The following is a 19,266-nucleotide window of genomic DNA, read 5'->3' on the forward strand; positions in this document are numbered from 1 at the left end:
TCCTTTGGAGTGGGGGCATAATGATCAGGCCATACACATTTAAAATAGTGATAAAGTTATACCAGTATATAAATATATTAATATATGAAATTTCAGAAGCATCTCTTTACATCCTATCATTTCATATCATACTAAAGTTAAATACTTTCTGTAAAATCATTTTAGTTACAATGCACTTGATTTAGGAATCAAATTTTTATCTTTTTATTGCCATCACTTGGCGTCAGTCATTGACAATTTTTCAAACCTCTCCTCCTCTGACATTATTTGACCAATTGTAACCAAACTTGGTATGAGTGTTCCTTGGGGTATCCTGCATAGAATGTATGTGGGGATTTTCGATCCATCGAAAAACATGGCTGCCGTTACTAAAAAGAGAACATAGGGGTCAGACAGTAGTTTTTCGCATATCTTCAGAACTTAGATTTAGTCAAATTCTGACAGGGTAAGTGTTCAGCATGATGAGATCTATCTGTGGTCCAATTTTCATTTTAATCTGTTAAGCCTTGTTGGAGTTACTGCCTTTTTTCAACATTTTTTTTTGCTAATTTTAATGATATTTCTTTCAAAAATCTTCTCCTCTGACATTACTTGACCACTTGGAACCAAACTTGGTATGAATGTACTTTGGGGTATCCTGCATAGAACTGATGTGACTCAAAATAGAACATAGGGATCAGACAGTAGTTTTTTGCATATATCTCCAAAACTGTAAGGTTTAGCCAAACTCTTTCAATTGCTGAAATAATCCATATTATAAGGCCTTCAAAAGTCTTGAGGATCAAAGTTGTCAGATTACCCCTTGTAAGAGTTATTGCCCTTGAAAAATGAAAAATACTTTTTTATCTTTTTTACAGTTTTCAGTTGAAATAATCCTTATGATAAGTCCTGCCAAAGTTTTCTTGAGTGAAAATTGTTGGACAACTCGTTAAATTTATTGCCCTTGAAAGACAAACTTTAACTAGGTGAGCGATTCAGGTTCCAAGGTTGTTTAATTTTCATGTGCCTCCATTTAAAACATATCAAGTAATGACAAATAATGTTTGCATTCAAATTTTATTTTTGAAAAAGAATTTGCTGTGCACATCGACAGCTGTGCAAATGTTACTGGCTTAAAGAATTTCCTAAGTAGATACCTATTTATTTAAACTTCATTTATTTTGGGGTCTTTTACAGCTTGCTTTATGGTATGAGTTTTGCTCATCATTGAAGACAGTTTGGTGACCAGTAGAAGTTAAATTGTTCTTTGCTTAGCTTCTGGTGCATGACTGCTTCAATGGCAATCATACCACATCTCCCATTTTTACATGTACCAATATCACACCACTAGGTTCTTGTGTAGAAAGAAAAAATGGAAATCGATGGGGAACAGCAATTCTGCTAGAAATATTTCCTAGTGAGATTGCTTTTGCCAATCAATCTCCCCATTATTTCTCTACACAAGATCTTGTGACCATACATAAAGACATACATACCAATATCAGAACAACTTTTCAACAGCATCTGTATTACTTCTTCTTCAGTATAAGGTGAATCAACAGCATTCAACACTGCAAAACTTACAGTAACAGTACCATCTTCGCTTTTCTCAACTTTTTTAATATAAACCTGTACTTCCCCTGATTCTGTACTTCTCCGTTTACGTATTCTGTTTGTAGTTGAGACACCAGTCCTATCCAACAGTTCTAGAAGAACATCCTGAAACCTTGCTAGAATTTCATTTTCATCAAATTTGATTATGTCAGGGTTCTTTGAAACTAAGTTGACCAAATCTTCTTTTGATTGTATACATGTATGCTTATCCCTGTTGTACAATGGAACACATAAATCAGTTGGTTCATCATTGCAGCTACCAGCTTCACAAGCAGAGGTGAAGTATTGACATCTTGGTCCTGTCCTCATTTCTGGACATTCACAAATGTAAGTTCTATGTTTATCAATGCACACTCCTCCCCCTTGACAATCAGATTGTTCACAGTCATCAACACTCTGATCACAGGTGGCACCAAACCAACCTAGAGTACAAACGCAGACATAAGACTTCCCATCTTCAGATTGACAAATTCCTTTGTTTTTACATGGATTCTTCCTGCAAGGGTTTTGTGGTTCTAAAGAAACCTCACAATTCTGACCATTGAACTCTTTTGTACAAAGGCAAGAATATGAGTTAATCCCATCTATACATGTCCCACCATTTTCACATATGGTTGCTTCTGCACAGTCATCAATATTTGTACACAAATACCCATTACCAGAAAATCCATCTTCACAATGACAGTTATGATACGTTTCATTCATCTTGATACACCTAGCATTTTCACTACAAGTTTTCCCATTTCTGAAGCAACGGTCTACACTTTTGATCAGTATAGTCACAGTTTGAGACACAGACTCAAAAGTTTCAATATTTCTGACCTTGATTACAACAGTAACTGAAGTTCCAACATAATCAGCCAAACTTTTCTCTAAAACTAGCTGTTGATTGTCTCTAATAGAAAATAAATCATTAGGATTGTTTTCCAATTCAAATATGATATCTTCACCAATAGATTGGTTGACATTATATAAATTTCCAATTACAGATCCAATCTCTGCATCTTCTTCCACCTCAGTGTTGTCAAGGGCAACAGAAGGCAATTCTGCAGCTAATATTTCTACATTGGTGATTAGTAGTGTGAAGTTCTGTATTAAATACTGAATAGGATCCCCATTGTCAGACACTTGGACAGTTATTCTGATTTCAGGCTTTGCACTTGTTAATATATCTGTTGGCAGTTTTGAGTTCATCAGTAATTTGTTTTTTTCAATCTGGAAACACATTATACATGTTAAGTAACACTCCAGCTAAGAATCATGCAAAATGTGATATATGGTTGGAAAGCCTACACATACTTATTTTTGATATCTTGTTTAAAATACTTTAGTAAACAGAAATTAACATTTGGTTCCTCATATAACCTGTGTTCATAGGAGATAAAAATTGCATAGAATGCACTGTAGAATTCAAAAGTAAGGGAGATAACTCTGTAAATGACACTCAAATACAATAGAATCAATTGGATTTTCAATGTTGATTATCTCTTAAGAGCAGGCAGATTTGAATGAATAATTACACATTTCGTAATGTAGACCCACAAAACAAATTAATTACAAAAATAAAAATATGTAACCTTTTTTGGGGTGTATCACATTTTTCAGTTTTTGCATGATTCTTACAAAGACAGCTACATAAACATTTAAATAACTTGAATTAAGTATACTGATATTTTGGCATAGGATTATTTTGGTGGATTTCTGTCAAAATGTGTATGTTTAAATTATGGTGCATTCAGAATGATAAGTGTTTTTGTGGTTTTTTTTGGGTTTTTTTTCACGGTTGAAGTTTTTCTATAAATTATACACTACCAAAGGTCAATTTAATTGCTGTGTAAACATCAGATACCTTTTGTTTGCTACTCATGGTAATTGATTTCTTTCAATATTTGTGTATTAAATTTCACCAAATAAACCAAAATAAAACTATGACCAAAATATCCCAATTTTGGTATGAATCTAGATCTGTCCTTAAAAGAACTAATACCCAACTAAAGCATATGTTTTGCACAAGTCAAATCCATATCTCTAATACATCTTGCCAATAAACAGCACTTTCTTACAATATTTATGTCTCCATTTAGTGACACAAGAAAAAGTGCGATGAAAATCAAGCAAGAGATGAAGGATACGTCGCAGATTATGGTATTTCTGTCAGTATGCTGGGAACAAAATATCAAACTTTCATAAAAACTTGTTAAAATCCTAATTACTGATAATATGCACCTCACTCTATAGTTACCTAACACTTCATAAAGTTTCATACAAATCAAGCAAGCATTAAAGAAGGAGTTGTGGATAATGATTTTGTCCAGTGGCTGAAGAAATATGCTGAAGTTTGTAGCCATATTTTTTACAAACTTGTTGAAACCTTTATCACTGACAATATACACATCACCATGAAGTGGTGTAACCCAGCATAAAGTTTTGTGAGAATCCAGCCAAGGAGTTGGAGACAAAGTTTAATCAGGCAGGCAAGTGCACAGACATCTGCACCCAATTTAAGTAATCTAATATTTTAACTTACATGTAATTTTTTTTGTAGTTACTTAAGTATTTATCACAAGTCATTTGTAACAAGTGATGTAGTTAATCAATATAGGATTCAGGTGTTCAAATTAGGTCCAAGCCCCTCAATTTTTAATATAGAACTATTGAAGTTTTATTTATCAGTCATGGACCCAACATACCTTGTATTTACTCTAACAGACCTTTTTGTGGTAAGTTGATGAATGTACTCAATATACACTTCTGTTAAGTAGGGCTTGGGTACAACAAAAGAATTTTCCCCAAGGAAGTGTATATTGAGCATGCTCCATGCATGCTCATCCACTATCCTTCAGTTAGCACTAAAGGGTCTATTGAGGACTTTTTACTTTCTTCTTAAGCACCTTTCTTTCAGGATGCAAAAAAAAAATCAAAGACCTTTAACTCTTAAAATTTGAACCCCTTAGATTGAGGAAACTTTTATAAAAAAAAATTCTACAATATCTCACCTTAAAAACATCAGAATTTTGACCCTTTAAAACAAAGTTATGGACTTGATTTTGGTCAGGATCATTGGCTGAGAATTGACCAATCAAATCATCTGGTTTGGCATCTGCTAGAATGGTCTTTGTTCCAGACAAGGATATAGATGTTGGAGCTTCATTGACATCCTCAATAGAAATTGATAAACTCTGAAAAAAAAGAAATTTGCAAAAATTCAGGTAAAGGTTAAATACTTAATATTTTTCCTTATACTCATAATTGAGCTAGCACATACACTTAGAAGATGAAAATGTCCATCATCTTATTTTCATTTCTACTGAGAACAGGGTAACACACATGGACAAATGTCCAATCAAAATGACTATTTCAAAGACCTCATAAATGATGTTTTCAGAGAAGTATTAACAAGGTCACATTCCTTTCATGTAATATCACACTGATGAGAGTTATACTTTATGGTTTCCTCTCTGAATACAGTAGACTGCCTGCTAATTGTAAAATTTTAGAATAGAAACAGGTATGTTTGTACACTCATTTCCATTTAATTTCCTATATTTCTTCCAATCTAAAAGAAAAAATATGGCCTTTTAACACTTTGCTGAGCTCCTCCTGCGAAAGGAACACATAATCTTTCACACTAATTATAGAAATACCATATCTTCAGCAGACTTATATAAGAACCTACTATTTTCTTTCATCACCTCAATTGAAAAACCATTAGTGATATATTCAAAATCACCTCATACCTTCTCTATATCATATTCTCCATCAGAACACTGGATGACTAAGTCAAATTTACTGACAGATTCAAAGTCCAGTTTACCATTAAGCACCAAATTCTTCTCTGCTTTTTCATTGGTCAATACAGTAAAGGGTGTTGCTTTTGTCTTGAGATTACAGGAATGAGATTGGTTACTATCTGGGTCATCAACTTGTATCTTGGAAACAATTGTTTGTGTTGGTGTGTCTTCAGAAAGGGAAGGAACTGAGTCAAACAGTATTGCATTTGGGGGATCATTTGAATTCTTGACTATAATTGTAAATTCTTCCTGAAACAAAACAACAATAGCCAATGTAATAAATACAGAGAAACCTATCTACATATTTTGGATTTATTTGATTTAGGCTGGTGTTCAGGTTACCATGATTCAAAATACATTAAATTGATGTATCAGCATCTGATTAGTCAGGTTTTTGAATTATGTAGGTTTAACTATACTATAAAAACCACCAGCCTTATGTTTTCAGAAATTGGCAAAATTGGAAGTAAATATACAGTAAAAAAAAATAGTAATCCGTAAAATCTGGATTTGAAAAGGGGAAAGAATCAGTCTGATGTTTTCAAAGGGCTTGGATTCTCTGAAAACTGCAGACCCTTAAAAAAAACGAAAGAATACATTATAGGCTTTCAAGGGCAACAGCCCTCCAAATTTGACATAAAAAGACTTTTTAGGCCTTAAATAAAATATTGACAGTATCTACTATGTAAAATGTTATCAAACAGATAAAATCATATTTTTGGTCTTTCAATTGCCATATTCTCTATGAAGAAAATCTGTACAATTTCCAAATGAAGGCTAATTTTGTAGAATCTACAAAGTGAGAAGGTTTTCACTCTTCTGTACATGTACATCTTTTAGTTTAGGTTATCTTGATAGTCTTATAAAAATATTACCTGGACAGATTTTGAAGGAATGCCACTATCTGTACTCTCTACCACAACTTTGTACTCAGTACTTGTTTCATAGTCCAATACCAGTTCTCCTGTTACCAGCTTATTACCAGAGATGCCAAAATAGCCTACAAATACAAAACATTATAACTTATAATAAACTACAACAGAACTTAAACTCTGATGGCTCAAACATCCAGAATTTCTTGAATGCATTTTAAAGTAGTAATGTTTTCTTCTAATAATCAATGTAATTAACCCAGCATGATTTTCCTGACCATCAATTTCCCAAACAATTAAATTTAAGTGTTGGTCTCCAAGGTAACAAGATTAAGCAAATATCCTTCAATGTTTCGACCTTGGCAGCCACTTTATAAACCTGTTTAAGAGGTATGCTTGAAATGGAAAATTTCTGGGAATCTCAAAACCTCTGTTTCTTGAAATCTACGTAACTCATACAAATCTACATGGTTCATTGGAGTTTCAGCTATCAAGGTTCTACTGTATATGTGTCACTATGATACAAACGTTGTCTCTTACTATGTGGTCAGTTAAACATTATGAAATCAAATGTTCTGTTGGCTGGATAGGTTTCTGGCACACATGATTTTTTTATACTTTATGCAATTGGACCAATTTGTACAAGACTTGTAAACAAATATAAATTTTATACAGAAATACTATACAAAGTAACATTGCTGGAATAATATGCTGTTAAAAACAAACCGTCTGACCCTTGACTTATCTGCCAAATTCGACTTATCTATATTTTTTTTGTCAATTTGGGTCAAAATTAGGTAATTCAACTTATACTCCATATTGATTTATATTCCAAAAAATATGGTAAACTGTTAGATCAAGGGTAGACCCATGACTTCATGAATACCTCACCATCATTAACCCCTTGTATTAACTGATATGTGAATGTTTGTCCTCTGTCTGGATCTTCTGTAGTCAGAACTCCTATTGGAGACCCCTTAAGCAAGTTCTCTTCAACTTCATTGTTGTCTAACTTTATTCCTGTTGGACTTTCATTCACATCTAAAACCTACAAGATTTCAGAATGTTAAATTTATGCCCATTGATTGAACTTTTTAAATGAGGGCCTCGGACGAGGTTATTTAGACAAAACTAATAGTGCTTCACTATTTTTACGCTTGCTTTTTTACAATTTTAATGTATTTTCGCTTACCCCTAAAGCAACCATTGAACACTCTTAAAATTGTCTACAAGAATGATATTTATAGTTACAATTGGACATACCTACATAGTGAAACTTGTCAAAACAGAACCCTGAACAAACTGGAAACCACTTCTAGTTCAGGCTGATCATTTATTGTTATTTCATTTCAGGTCATAATTTGAGATATCAAAAATCTAACACCTGTACGAGTGCAAGAAAGGGAAGTCTAAGACACACAAGGGTAAAATTTAATCGTTCTCTATCAAGGCTCAGCTGAGTTGTGGAACTATATAACATCTTACCCAAGGGTGTCTGAGATTTCCCAGTCCTGCATGAGAAAAGCTGGTGTTTAATTATTTTTCTCACTTCAATCTTGTTGAATTAAAATGACCTACATTTAAACAGCTAATCATGACGTATCGATACGGTCCGTAATACATCACGACCAGGTGTAATTTATGGGTCGCTTCAAAGCAGTCACTTGTGATATAAACAAACTGCAATTAAATATCAAACACTGGCTATTCTCAATAAAATTATATTTTAAAAAAGAATTTTCAAACACATACTGGTAAGATAAGATTGTTCACAGACTCTTTGTTTAATTGTGCCAATTTTTTAGGGGAAAGCACATGTGTTCTGTCATAACCCATTGGTGAAATAAGGAAACCTCACACAGCTAAAAATACAAAATTTTAGTGAGAAAAAAAAATCTCAGAATGGACCATTTTAAATGATAATAAATATTTAAATAGACCATTTTTACTATTCCGCAGTTGCACGGAAATTTTCTACTGAAATGTGATAAATAGAGAATTTTCTCCACTGGCTTCTTTTCATTTTTTATACTTGGATATTGCTTTAATTATGGCTACAACTATGTTACCCTCAGAGTAAAATCCTTGTATGTAGACAGTCCTTCATTATCAGTTGCATTTACAGTGACAATATATTCTTCCCTCTCTTCATAGTTTAATGGACCAGTTGTAACTATGGTATCATCTCCTTCCACTCTGAACAAACCTGACTCCTCAAGAGAGAAAGTCACCTAAAATGTACAAAACACATCTGAGAGTGAACAAACCCAAATCCTTGAGAGAGAAAGTCACCTAAAATGTACAAAACACATGACAGAAAAAAAAAATCCAGCTTTAAAACAGAAGAAAAAACGATTGATTGAAAATATGTAATACATCTCATAAGGCAGTTAAGTAATGTCTAAGGTCAATTTATAACTTAAAGTTCAATATTCTAAAATTAAAAAAGAAAGATTGGAAAACTCACATAATTTAAAAATGGTCCATGTTCAATGTTATTTGTTAAATAATTGGAAGTAAAATAACAGAAAAACTCATTTAATAATAAGGTCAGTCAGGAAATATTCTGAGGTCACTTGACAGGCAATGGTCAAATCTAGAAAGGAAAGCACATAATGACAGCTCCATGATACCTGTGGTGAATCAGGATCAGTAGCACTAACTTTGCCCACAATTTCACCAGGCAAAATTGCTTCGGACACTTCTAACTTAGATATGGTGACATCACTGGGTGGCTCATTGATATTGGTGACATTTATGGTGATGGCTTTGGTGAATACAAGCTGTGTTCCATCCTGTCCTTGGTCTTTACATGACACCTAATAAGAATGACAAGATTAAAATGCAACCAGAATAAGATTCAAGATTCAACTAGACAATGCAACAAATTATTAATTATTGGCCTTGCTAATATCTGCAGATTCTGTCCCAAAAATACATGAAAAAATGAGTATGGCAAAATACTAAAGTATTCAAAATAAATTGCAGCATATATCATATATACTAGTAATTGAGAACATAATCCTGATAAGGGTATTCTATATGACTTTAACCTATGACCTTAAAATGTAACTAGAAAAACTGTATCGCAATGCTCACTTAGTGACCCCACCAACCCCCTCTAAAGTCTACAATACAATGGGATTATGTAATAAAGATCGTGCAAAAAATTCCTTAAAATCAACTCAGCAGTGTAGGAGGAGTAATGGATAAGAGATGGATCCCCTGATTTCCCCATATTTATAAATGACTAAGTCCATGTTTCGCTAATTAAAACCTCAAATTGATTCAAATCAAAATTAAAAAAAAAAAGATGCATACTTGGAATATGTAATGAACATTCTGTGAAAATTTCATTCAACTGCATTTAGTGGTATAGGAGAAGTAAAGGATAATGCATGGGACAACTTAGTCCACAGACCAGTCATTCCAAGTCTGCTAGTACCCATGACAACACCTACCTCAAGATAAGTAATATATCTATCAATGAGGCCTCTCACATCTGCCTAATATTATATATCATTACCTGAATCACGTAAGTTTTTGTGGTTTCATAATCTAATACTAGTCTGCTTACTATTAACTTCACTTTGTCTTTTACCTGTAATTAAAGATTGATTAATTAATTGATTGATTATGGTTTAACACTCCATGGCAGACATGTCATGAATTTCATGAGGAGAACAACCGACCAATCAAACAGACCCTGCTTTGTACTAATCCAACACAGTATGAGAAAGTCTGACCAATCAAACAGACCCTGCTTTGTACTAATCCAACACAGTATGAGAAAGTCATTCCAAACAAATAGACCATACTTTGTACTAGACCGACACTTGGCCGGATCTTTATTGTGCTAGCTCACAGAAGCAACAACCTCCTGTAAATTTATGAAAAATATGTACTTGTATCTTAACTTGTATGCTTTGTTACAGATTGTTACCCTGACCTTGATTTTCTACATCCGCATATAAAAAAAGAACTCATTTAGAAACAATAAGCATAAGAATCCACATTTTTTTTAATAGAAAAATTCATTTTTATTCCTGATACACTTCTGAACTTGTCTTTTTTATTTTGAGGGATTAAGATCAATGATATAATCCAAGACCTGATATTGGTCTAAGGAAAACCCTCATCATTCCAGGGTTTATAACAAGGGCACAATGCATAGGCCATTCATCACATATTGTCCAGTAGGCTATAACATTTATATTATGTATGAAGGCAATGCTTTTGTTACACATGCAATTTTAGTGTCAACAAAATAATACTTGTGATAAATTCTACATAATTTGGAAAATCTTACATCAAAAGGTACATCAGCAGAGTTTTGGATATCACATGAATGAGTCTGATCAGCATCTTCATCTTCAACTGTAAAAACACCAATCACTGTGTTCACTGGGCTGTTTTCTGGTACCTGTATACATATGCATACAAAACTTTTTGATATCTTATATTATATAAATAGCATAGCTAAGAGGATGAAAGAGCAAAGAAAATCATTTTCACCCTGAAGCATAGACGATTGATCCAATGTATTTTTAATGGGTAACAATCTCTCTATAAAACTCCTTGGTATGTGTTATGTACTTTATCATAAAGAGATGTCAAGAGAGAGTGACAGATAATATTAGATTATTTAATATTTTTCAACGAGAGGGAGTTTCTTATGATCATCTCCCGCGAGTTGAAAAAATATTTAATAATCTGTTTATCGCTGTTTTGATGAATTGTAAGGTATTAGTTTTTTTTTTATTTTCCGTTTTCTTGACCTAAATATGTAAGTTTTATAAGCGCTGAAAAATTTCCTTTCGGGACTATTTTACATATGTTGCGCAGCTGTGATACACATTTTTTAAAAATGTTTAAAATCTGTGAAATAATTTTGGGATTTATTCATTCTAATCGGGTAAATTACTGTATTTAATCATTTCCAATTGTAGACTAGAAAATATTGCCACATATTTCCCATTATTTCATACGCAGTATACAAACGTTTATTTGGGTTGTCAAATATTCCTACGCTGTTGCTTGTATGTCACAAGGGGACATACAAACTAGCAATAATTATCATTCTCACTCGACTGGCGTGAGATGGAAAATTATCGTATAGCAAGATCAAAGGGATTTTAAACAAGATAGCAATAAATAACTTTCATTTTCTACAAAATGTTGTAGAGCAAAATGTAACCCTTGTCAACATCAAATTAGAAATACAGTGAAACCAATCTAAACAAAACGACATCCCCTCCCCCCTTCAAACTTTAAAATGGGTCTAGTTCAGGCAAGTGTTCCATTTTCCAAGGTTAGAAAAACATTTAAATTGATTTAAAAATGTATGGTTTAGACAAGTTTTCAGGTTATTCAGGGTCTGGTTTAGACAGGTTTTCAGATTATTCAGGGTATCATTTAGGCAAGTTTCACTGTACTTTGAGCAAGCCCAAAAAGAACATCAACAACCCTTCTTGAAATGGAATTAAATGTCAAATGTAAAGTTTGACTAATACAATAGTAATTTTATTCCCTCATGTACATCTACATATGATGCCATACCTTCCCATGTAATTAGTTACAAGGTTAAGTTGCCATGACAAGATTTTAAATTGTAGTTGGATTATCCCCTTTAATGTCTAAATGCAGTAATTCACATATACATTTGATGCCCGACATTCATATAAAATTTCAGCAAAATCCTTTCAGCAGTTTAGGAGGACTTATGTTTCAGAGGTTTTAACATGTTAAACATATCCCTTTGGAGTCCTCCAACAATAATTATATTCCATCATGCACATCAGCATATTGTATCAAAACTTCCTACAAAAATTTCTTGAGTTGTACATGACAGAAATGTAGACAGAAGAATGAACGGACAGAGAGATGTATAGACAGGATGATTCCTAAATATCCCCCAATATTTGTTTGAAAAGGTATATAAATATAAATTGTACAAAGCTCACATCCGAATTATCCAATACAATATCAGTAGGTGGATCATTGACATCAGTGATAACCACATTAAATGTATCCTCCAGTGACAATGGTGGTTCCCCAGAGTCTGTGGATTTTACCAGTATAGTGAACACTTTAGATTGCTCATAGTTAATCAGGTCAGACTGACTACCCACTTTCAAGGTCTTCCCATCTAAGATGAAGGCATCTTTAAGTGCTGGATCTGCATTCACAATATCTAATCTAAAGAATGAAAAAAGCTCAAATATTCATAAGAGGCTGCACAAACAGCAATAAACATACCAGGTCTCCTAATCAGCAACATAAAGATCACAGTGTAAACAGTAAGATGAGCTGGAAAATTTGAAAGTGTACAAGTCTCCACATATAGGTGTAAGTCTTTGTAAGAATCTGGCACAATAGGAAAATCAGAAACATGCATATCAAAATCACAACAAACTGGGTGACATCACTGGGTGGCTCATTGATATTGGTGACAATATAATATCACTCAAAGATGCTTTCTTTATTTCAAAAAACCATTATTTGATCTCTGCATCACTAGATTTGCTCAGAAATTTTTCAATAGAATGTTAGAAAAATGAGGTTTGACAGTAATCTGCCCTTGAAATGTTCATTTTCAGCACATTTCAATGAAATCATAACTTAGTTTATTATACAGATAGCAGTGATTTACCAAATGTTCCCTGTGTAAAAATTTGTAATAATTCACGATGAATAAATTCAGTAATTTCACTCTCTGATTATCTCCCGCCAAAACGTCAGAAAATATTCACAACAAATTTCGAATCATACGTTGAAAATAGCAACAAATAAGGGAGAGAATCTATACAATAAAAAGGACCAAACATGATCACTCAAGAACACATTCAGATTTAACTTATGATTTGAACAAGTTCCATACACTCATTAATTCTAGACATTTTTTAGCACTCTTGATCATATTTTGCCCAAAATCTATTTACTCTTTCCTATTAATTATCCTATTATTACCAAAATGATAAGGAAAATATTGCCTTTTTCCCTTGATTCTAATGGTGCAAATAGTCAAATTAAACAGCGGGTTTATTCATACCATGTTTCAACCACTGCTTGATTCTTACAGAAACGGTCATTTAAGTCATATACCTAATATGAAAAGAAGCCATACACCAAATAATCCAGGAGAAGCTGCGAAATTTGTTAAAAAATTGTGAAAAGACAGACTGACAGACACAGGGTACAAGAGAGCAAAGTAACTAAATACAAAATTTGTTTATATGCAATATATTGTACATGGCAACAAAATCATTCCGTTAGGAAAAAAATACCTATGTAACTTCGGAGTGATTTATTTTTTGAAAAATTATTATCCGTTTGTCCCATTTTTTTTTTTCACAAAGTTTCTTACTTTTAAAAGCTAAACATCTAAAGCCTCGACTAAGAAATGAAAATTTATGGTCTGCCTCTGACTTTTGAAAGAGAATGCCTGGTTGTGCACATACTGGGAAAGTTTTTTTTTAATTACAAATTAGTTACACATAAAAACCTTCCTATATTTCTACATATATTGCTTCTATTTTCAATCAATCACTTTCTAATATTTATATTTTACCTCAACTATTACCAATAGGTAAACTTTAATGTAGTCCACAACTCCTGTAAAATGTTGGTGAGAGATAAACAAGTACACATGGTATCAAATCACATTACAAAATTTCAACACAATCTGATCTCCTTATTCAGAAAAGTTGTGCTCTTATAGTTCCTGTGCCAGTGAAACAAATGGACACAGTCCATTTATGACTTCCGGTAGGGATATAAATATTCATATATTTACCCTTTAGCAATACTCAGAAGTTCATACTGGTAAGTCTGGTCCTTTTCATGGTCCTTAGTATTCAAGTCCCCTATAATGGTTCCAGGGTCACTGTTTTCTGGAAGGTACCCTCCTCCATAAACCCCTATCTTAATTGGTGCCTCATTAATATTGGATACCTCTATCTGAAATAAAATATTAAAAATCAATATTATTGCTACATAAAATGAAGATATATGTATTCCATGAACCATGCATACATCATTGCAAAAGAAGCAGAAAAAGTCTACAGCTAGTGATACCACTTTACATGCATGTTAATCTAGCTAGGCCTCTGAGTGGTTTAAATAACTCTACGTAAAAAATTACCCTACATTATACCAATGTGTCCTACTAGATTTCTAGAGAGCACTTGTTGCAGTCCTTTAGAAATAGCCATTTTACTTTGAATAGCTGTCAATTATGACCTTAATCTTTAAATTTTACCAACCAAAGCCTATATATATAAATTAGAAGACTGTATGGTGATTGGGTAAACATACTGGAAATGATTTTCTAATTACTTAATTGATGTATACATGTATGTGAACTGATCCATGCAACTATATTTGCGATTGGTCATCAATCAGCGATCAGTTTCCAATCAGTCATCATCGCGTCACATGACCACTGCGTGGTAAATATATTTTAGGGATTCTGTTGTTTTGTTTGTCAATTTTTACCGATATTTATATAATACAATTGATTAAAACATCAATTAATTACTTTTACTTTACATTTATTGTATATTTCTTTTATTTCAAGAAAAACATAATGCACTGATTTAATATGAATTTAAGATAAAGACAATATGGTATTATACTGGATTTGTTCCAATGGAAATTTCAAGATTTACATGAACCCATCATCTGTCATTTTACATAACAAAACTGTGATCAGATCAGTCTCTGCTCATTTTTTTTATTTATCTGTCAACAATTTTTCATTCAGCTAACATTGATTCATCAAATAGTTGCATGGATTAGTTCAAGGACTCTATGAATGTATTCCTCCAACATTTTTTCTTGTTTCCTCCAATCAACTTTTAATGAAACAGCAATTGCAGTATACAGTTTTGTATTATGATGTTTTGGGGGCTGCTGTAGCCTGCCCTGTGATATGAGGATTTCCTTGTCTTTCATTGATCAATGGGTGGCCTTGGCATTTTCATCCTGGTGGGGTTTTCTCTTTACATCTACACCATACCTATTCTCATTATATTTTATTCACTGCTTACATATTCAAGTCAAATATTGCCACAAAATACTTCATCCTATCTAAGAACAATGTCACCAAACCTTAAATGTTTCTTCAATATCAACCATTTTGCCATTATCTAATCCTGAAGCTGTTACAGTCACCTCCCACTGGGAGTGGGCTTCATAATCCAGAGGCTGGTTAATCTTCAATAAATTCCCCTCTAATGTAAAGGGTACATCCGTATTGGATAAAAGATATAGGAATGACTAGAAAAAAATGAATACATATATAAGTTTTTGTTAAATAAACAACATCATATATACTGTAGTCATAATAGTCAAGAAAGTGTATTTGGTACAGGTAAAATTATCTAAAACCAAGTTCCATATGAAAAAAAACATAAACAATCCTCATTCTAAATCTGTAGAAAAAGCCATTTATACTCAAATACTTATTTTTGACATTACAACCAGATTGTTTTGTTTTTTTGGGGTGGGGGTGAGGTGTTTGAGTCAAGGCAATAGTACTAATCTCAGTGAAGATGACCAATGATAAAATGGTGATTGGAGTTTAATCTATGAACTTGCTTATGCTTACATTGGCAATAGCAAATGAATCGTGCAAACATTCCCATTGTCCAATTAATTGTGCTGAGAAAGACATTTTTGGGTCAAAAAGATTTAAAGAACATTGAACTGAAATTATTTTAAGCCTACCCCATCTATAGCCTCTTTTGTAAGCTGATGGACAACCTGCAGTTTACCAACAGTAAAAGTATCTAGGTTTTCTGGTACAACTTTTTGATCTGTCAGAACCAGTATTTTGGGTATTTCTATGGTCTCCTTGATAGCTATGACAATGGATATACTGGTAGACAATGGAGGCTCTCCTGAGTCTTCACATGTTATTGTTACGTTCATCTCATTGGTCTCCAGGGGTATAGGCCCAGATACCTAAATGTGAAATGCTTGAATCTATAGGCAGAAATTCTAAAGAATGAAACAGTATTATTTTTAGGGTATTAATTTTTATGGTTTTATTGGTTACTGTTTCTCTTTAAAACTTCTTTCCCTACATGGGAAAAACATGTAAATTTGCCTGCCACAATCAGACTGTTTTAACAATTAAAATTGACAATACCAACTTTCAAAAGTTGAGTGGCTATAAAACCAGCTTTCACTGTTGATGATGCAGGTAAAAATTACAAGCCTCCTTTTGTTTAATGAAAAATGAACTAGCCTTTAACAACATCTCTGCATTTTCAACTGTGAATATCCCAACACCTTCTCCTCCTACAATACAAGAATGGGTTTGTCCTTGGACTGTACCACTGTTGTCTGGATCAATCACTGTCACTATGCCAACAGGGTCACCAACAGCAGCATCATTGCTCACCTGATAATATATAAAGAGAACATTAGAAGAAAAAAAACAAGACATTCTTTATCAGAGTTATCTAGTATTTCACTGTTGATAAAATGATTAATTTGTGTAGATGCATGCTTTCACAGACTTCCTCATAATTTAGAAAAAAATAAAATATTTAATAAAAATAACCATAAATTTCTACAGTAATAAGAATTACATACTTTCTGAATGCGCAACAATCCTTAACACATGATGTAAAATCACTACCACCACATAACACAAGTAATCACATATTTGAAAGTGATATGAATACTTTAGCCCCTTAATGAAGACAGATTTTGCAAGTTGATATCAACCCAAGGCTGATGTTTTACCAGTTATTGGACCATCTTTAATGGCAACTACATCTATATCAGTCGGTTGTCAAAGGTAATGAAGAAAGTAACTTTCTGATTATAAACCAAATAATTTGTCAAATATGACTCGGAATAGTTATCTAAGTTTTTTGTTGTTGTAACAATACAAGTGAGCAATTAAAAGATTATGTCATTGTATTGTTCCATAACGTCCCTTGCATCAACCATAGACCCTCTCAGGACTGATATGAAGTTCTAGTGCTGATACACAGTTTTTAAATTACGGGTTAATGCAGTGCAACAGGATGAACATAAGAAATGTAAAAAAGTTTACAAGCTTCTAAAGTCCAAGTCACCTCAGATTGTTTGCGGTTTTTTGCGTTTATTTTTGTAATTACTCAACGGTTCCTTTCAAAAACTTGCCATTTTATTCATGTCGTTCTGTACTACGATTCCCTTACAATTATTTTTCGTTTTTACCTCCGAGATTGAAAAAATTCAAAATTTATTTTTCCTACAAGAATTTTGCATTGAATGTATTGTTTATCCGCCATCTTATTTCTATGGATATTTTGAAATGTTCCCTATTATCTCACAATTGAAGCTGAAATACCATGATTTCCCGCCATATTTCTGCTCTTTACCTTTAGTAAAAGACAAAACCAGAAGTTCCCAATGAAAATAATAGTCTTACCACATAAAGTAATAAATTAGCAGGGAACCAGAAATATGGCGGGAAATCATGTTATTTCACCTCTTATTATAAAATACTGATATTTACTGTAGCCTTCTTTTTATTCACGAAACCTACCTCATTGGAAGATAATGTGATATTGGTCGGAGCCTCATTCTCATCAGTTACGTTAAAGGTGAAGGTCTTAGCAAAGAATTGTGAAGGTACGCCATTATCTTTAGATTTGATGGTCACAGCATAGCTCTGCTTTTTCTCATAATCTAATGGGCTTTTGGCAATTAATATTCCATCCTGCACAGCAAAGAGTTCCCAATAGGTAATTAACTGATAAACATGCTCATCATTTTCGTCATCATCAAGTGAATCAAGAGTACCGATCTTAAAATCTGGGGAGTTTTCAGGTATGCTAGTAATTTCTCCACCAAGCAGTATGTCCTACAAATAAAAGAGAAGAAAAAGGGAAAAAAATTAAAATGCTACAACTTCACATATCTATTGCATCTTACCAAGTCTGAAAAAAATGGCAAATTCATAAAATCAGAATCAGCCGTGTCAAAAAATCAATTTACATAATGTATGCACTCCATAATAACATTAAGTGAGAAATAGCTACTAGGCTTGTTTTCACCATGGATGCTATATAAAAAATTAGACACAAAGAAAAATATAAGGCTCAGTAATAATTTCCTCAAAAATATTAATTCAAAAATTGAAATAATATACCAAAATATTATCATTTGTCATGCTTACCAAGTTTCATTATGATCAATTTGACACAAATACAAAATAATCTTAAATCTGGAAATAATGGTAGTTTGACAGACATACACTTACATAAATTGAAAGTAAGTGTGCCATTATGCCACCCCTATAATTTTCTATCTATACAGATGCGATTCAATACTTACATAGGGAGGTTCATTAGAGTTGACAACAGTAAACAAAAAGTCTTTCTGTATTTGAAGTCCTTGGTGATCTGTTGCTATGACAACTAGTTTCTGTGATCTCTGATTTTCATCTTCATAATTGAGAACTTTCTTAAGAAGAATATCAATGCTGCATTCTGTTAGGTATTGTGACTGTGTTGATTGATTTGGCTGAGAAGAGAAAATATTTCATTGTATTACTTTACAAACAAAACTAGATTAGAACTCAAATATCCAGTTTTTGTTGTTATTTTAAGATACAATAACTCTGAATTTACCAGAAAAATTATCTGAGTGTCTTCCTTGACAGAAAAGCTTCCATCTACTAGTATGTCATTCATCTATGTCCATTTACAGATTGATTGTGGCTTAATGTCCTTTTAGCCAAACTCTTGTACAAATGGGCAAAAAAAAAAAACAGAAAGAAAAATTTCATCCACTCAGATTCTAGATTGTGATGAAAAGACATGTTACAGGAGTTGAGTTATACTTTATGAATTGCTTGCTTTTGTCCCCTTTTTGGCCACCAATTCTAAATGATTGAGGCCATACCACAGAAATCAATATCAATCTTCCTACTGCAATTAGGACCTCTTTGTGAAAAGTCAAACTACTTATATTCAAGACTAAATGGCTATGGATGACTACACAGG

At 32.9% G+C, this 19,266-nt stretch overlaps 1 protein-coding gene across 2 annotated transcripts in view; it reads right to left on the reverse strand.

Moving 5' to 3' along the window:
* Nucleotides 1-19,266, reverse strand: part of LOC148626548 (protocadherin Fat 4-like) — a 110,250-nt gene that overhangs the window by 3,797 nt on the left and 87,187 nt on the right. For both annotated transcript variants that reach the window (XM_088570626.1, XM_088570625.1), the window contains exons 42-57: nt 18,596-18,784; nt 17,805-18,122; nt 16,509-16,664; nt 15,986-16,222; nt 15,368-15,535; nt 14,052-14,215; nt 12,220-12,454; nt 10,566-10,679; nt 9,783-9,857; nt 8,890-9,075; nt 8,326-8,487; nt 7,148-7,304; nt 6,260-6,384; nt 5,331-5,633; nt 4,590-4,772; nt 1,476-2,808 (exon numbers count right to left, since the gene is read on the reverse strand). In XM_088570626.1, coding sequence (XP_088426752.1) covers nt 1,476-2,808; nt 4,590-4,772; nt 5,331-5,633; nt 6,260-6,384; nt 7,148-7,304; nt 8,326-8,487; nt 8,890-9,075; nt 9,783-9,857; nt 10,566-10,679; nt 12,220-12,454; nt 14,052-14,215; nt 15,368-15,535; nt 15,986-16,222; nt 16,509-16,664; nt 17,805-18,122; nt 18,596-18,784 — 4,105 coding nt within the window. The remainder of the gene's footprint in view (nt 1-1,475; nt 2,809-4,589; nt 4,773-5,330; nt 5,634-6,259; nt 6,385-7,147; nt 7,305-8,325; nt 8,488-8,889; nt 9,076-9,782; nt 9,858-10,565; nt 10,680-12,219; nt 12,455-14,051; nt 14,216-15,367; nt 15,536-15,985; nt 16,223-16,508; nt 16,665-17,804; nt 18,123-18,595; nt 18,785-19,266) is intronic.

This window comes from Perna viridis, chromosome 2, assembly GCF_037379345.1.
Source record: "Perna viridis isolate PV_CMFRI_1.1 ecotype Kerala chromosome 2, ASM3737934v1, whole genome shotgun sequence".
Lineage (NCBI taxonomy): Eukaryota > Metazoa > Mollusca > Bivalvia > Mytilida > Mytilidae > Perna > Perna viridis.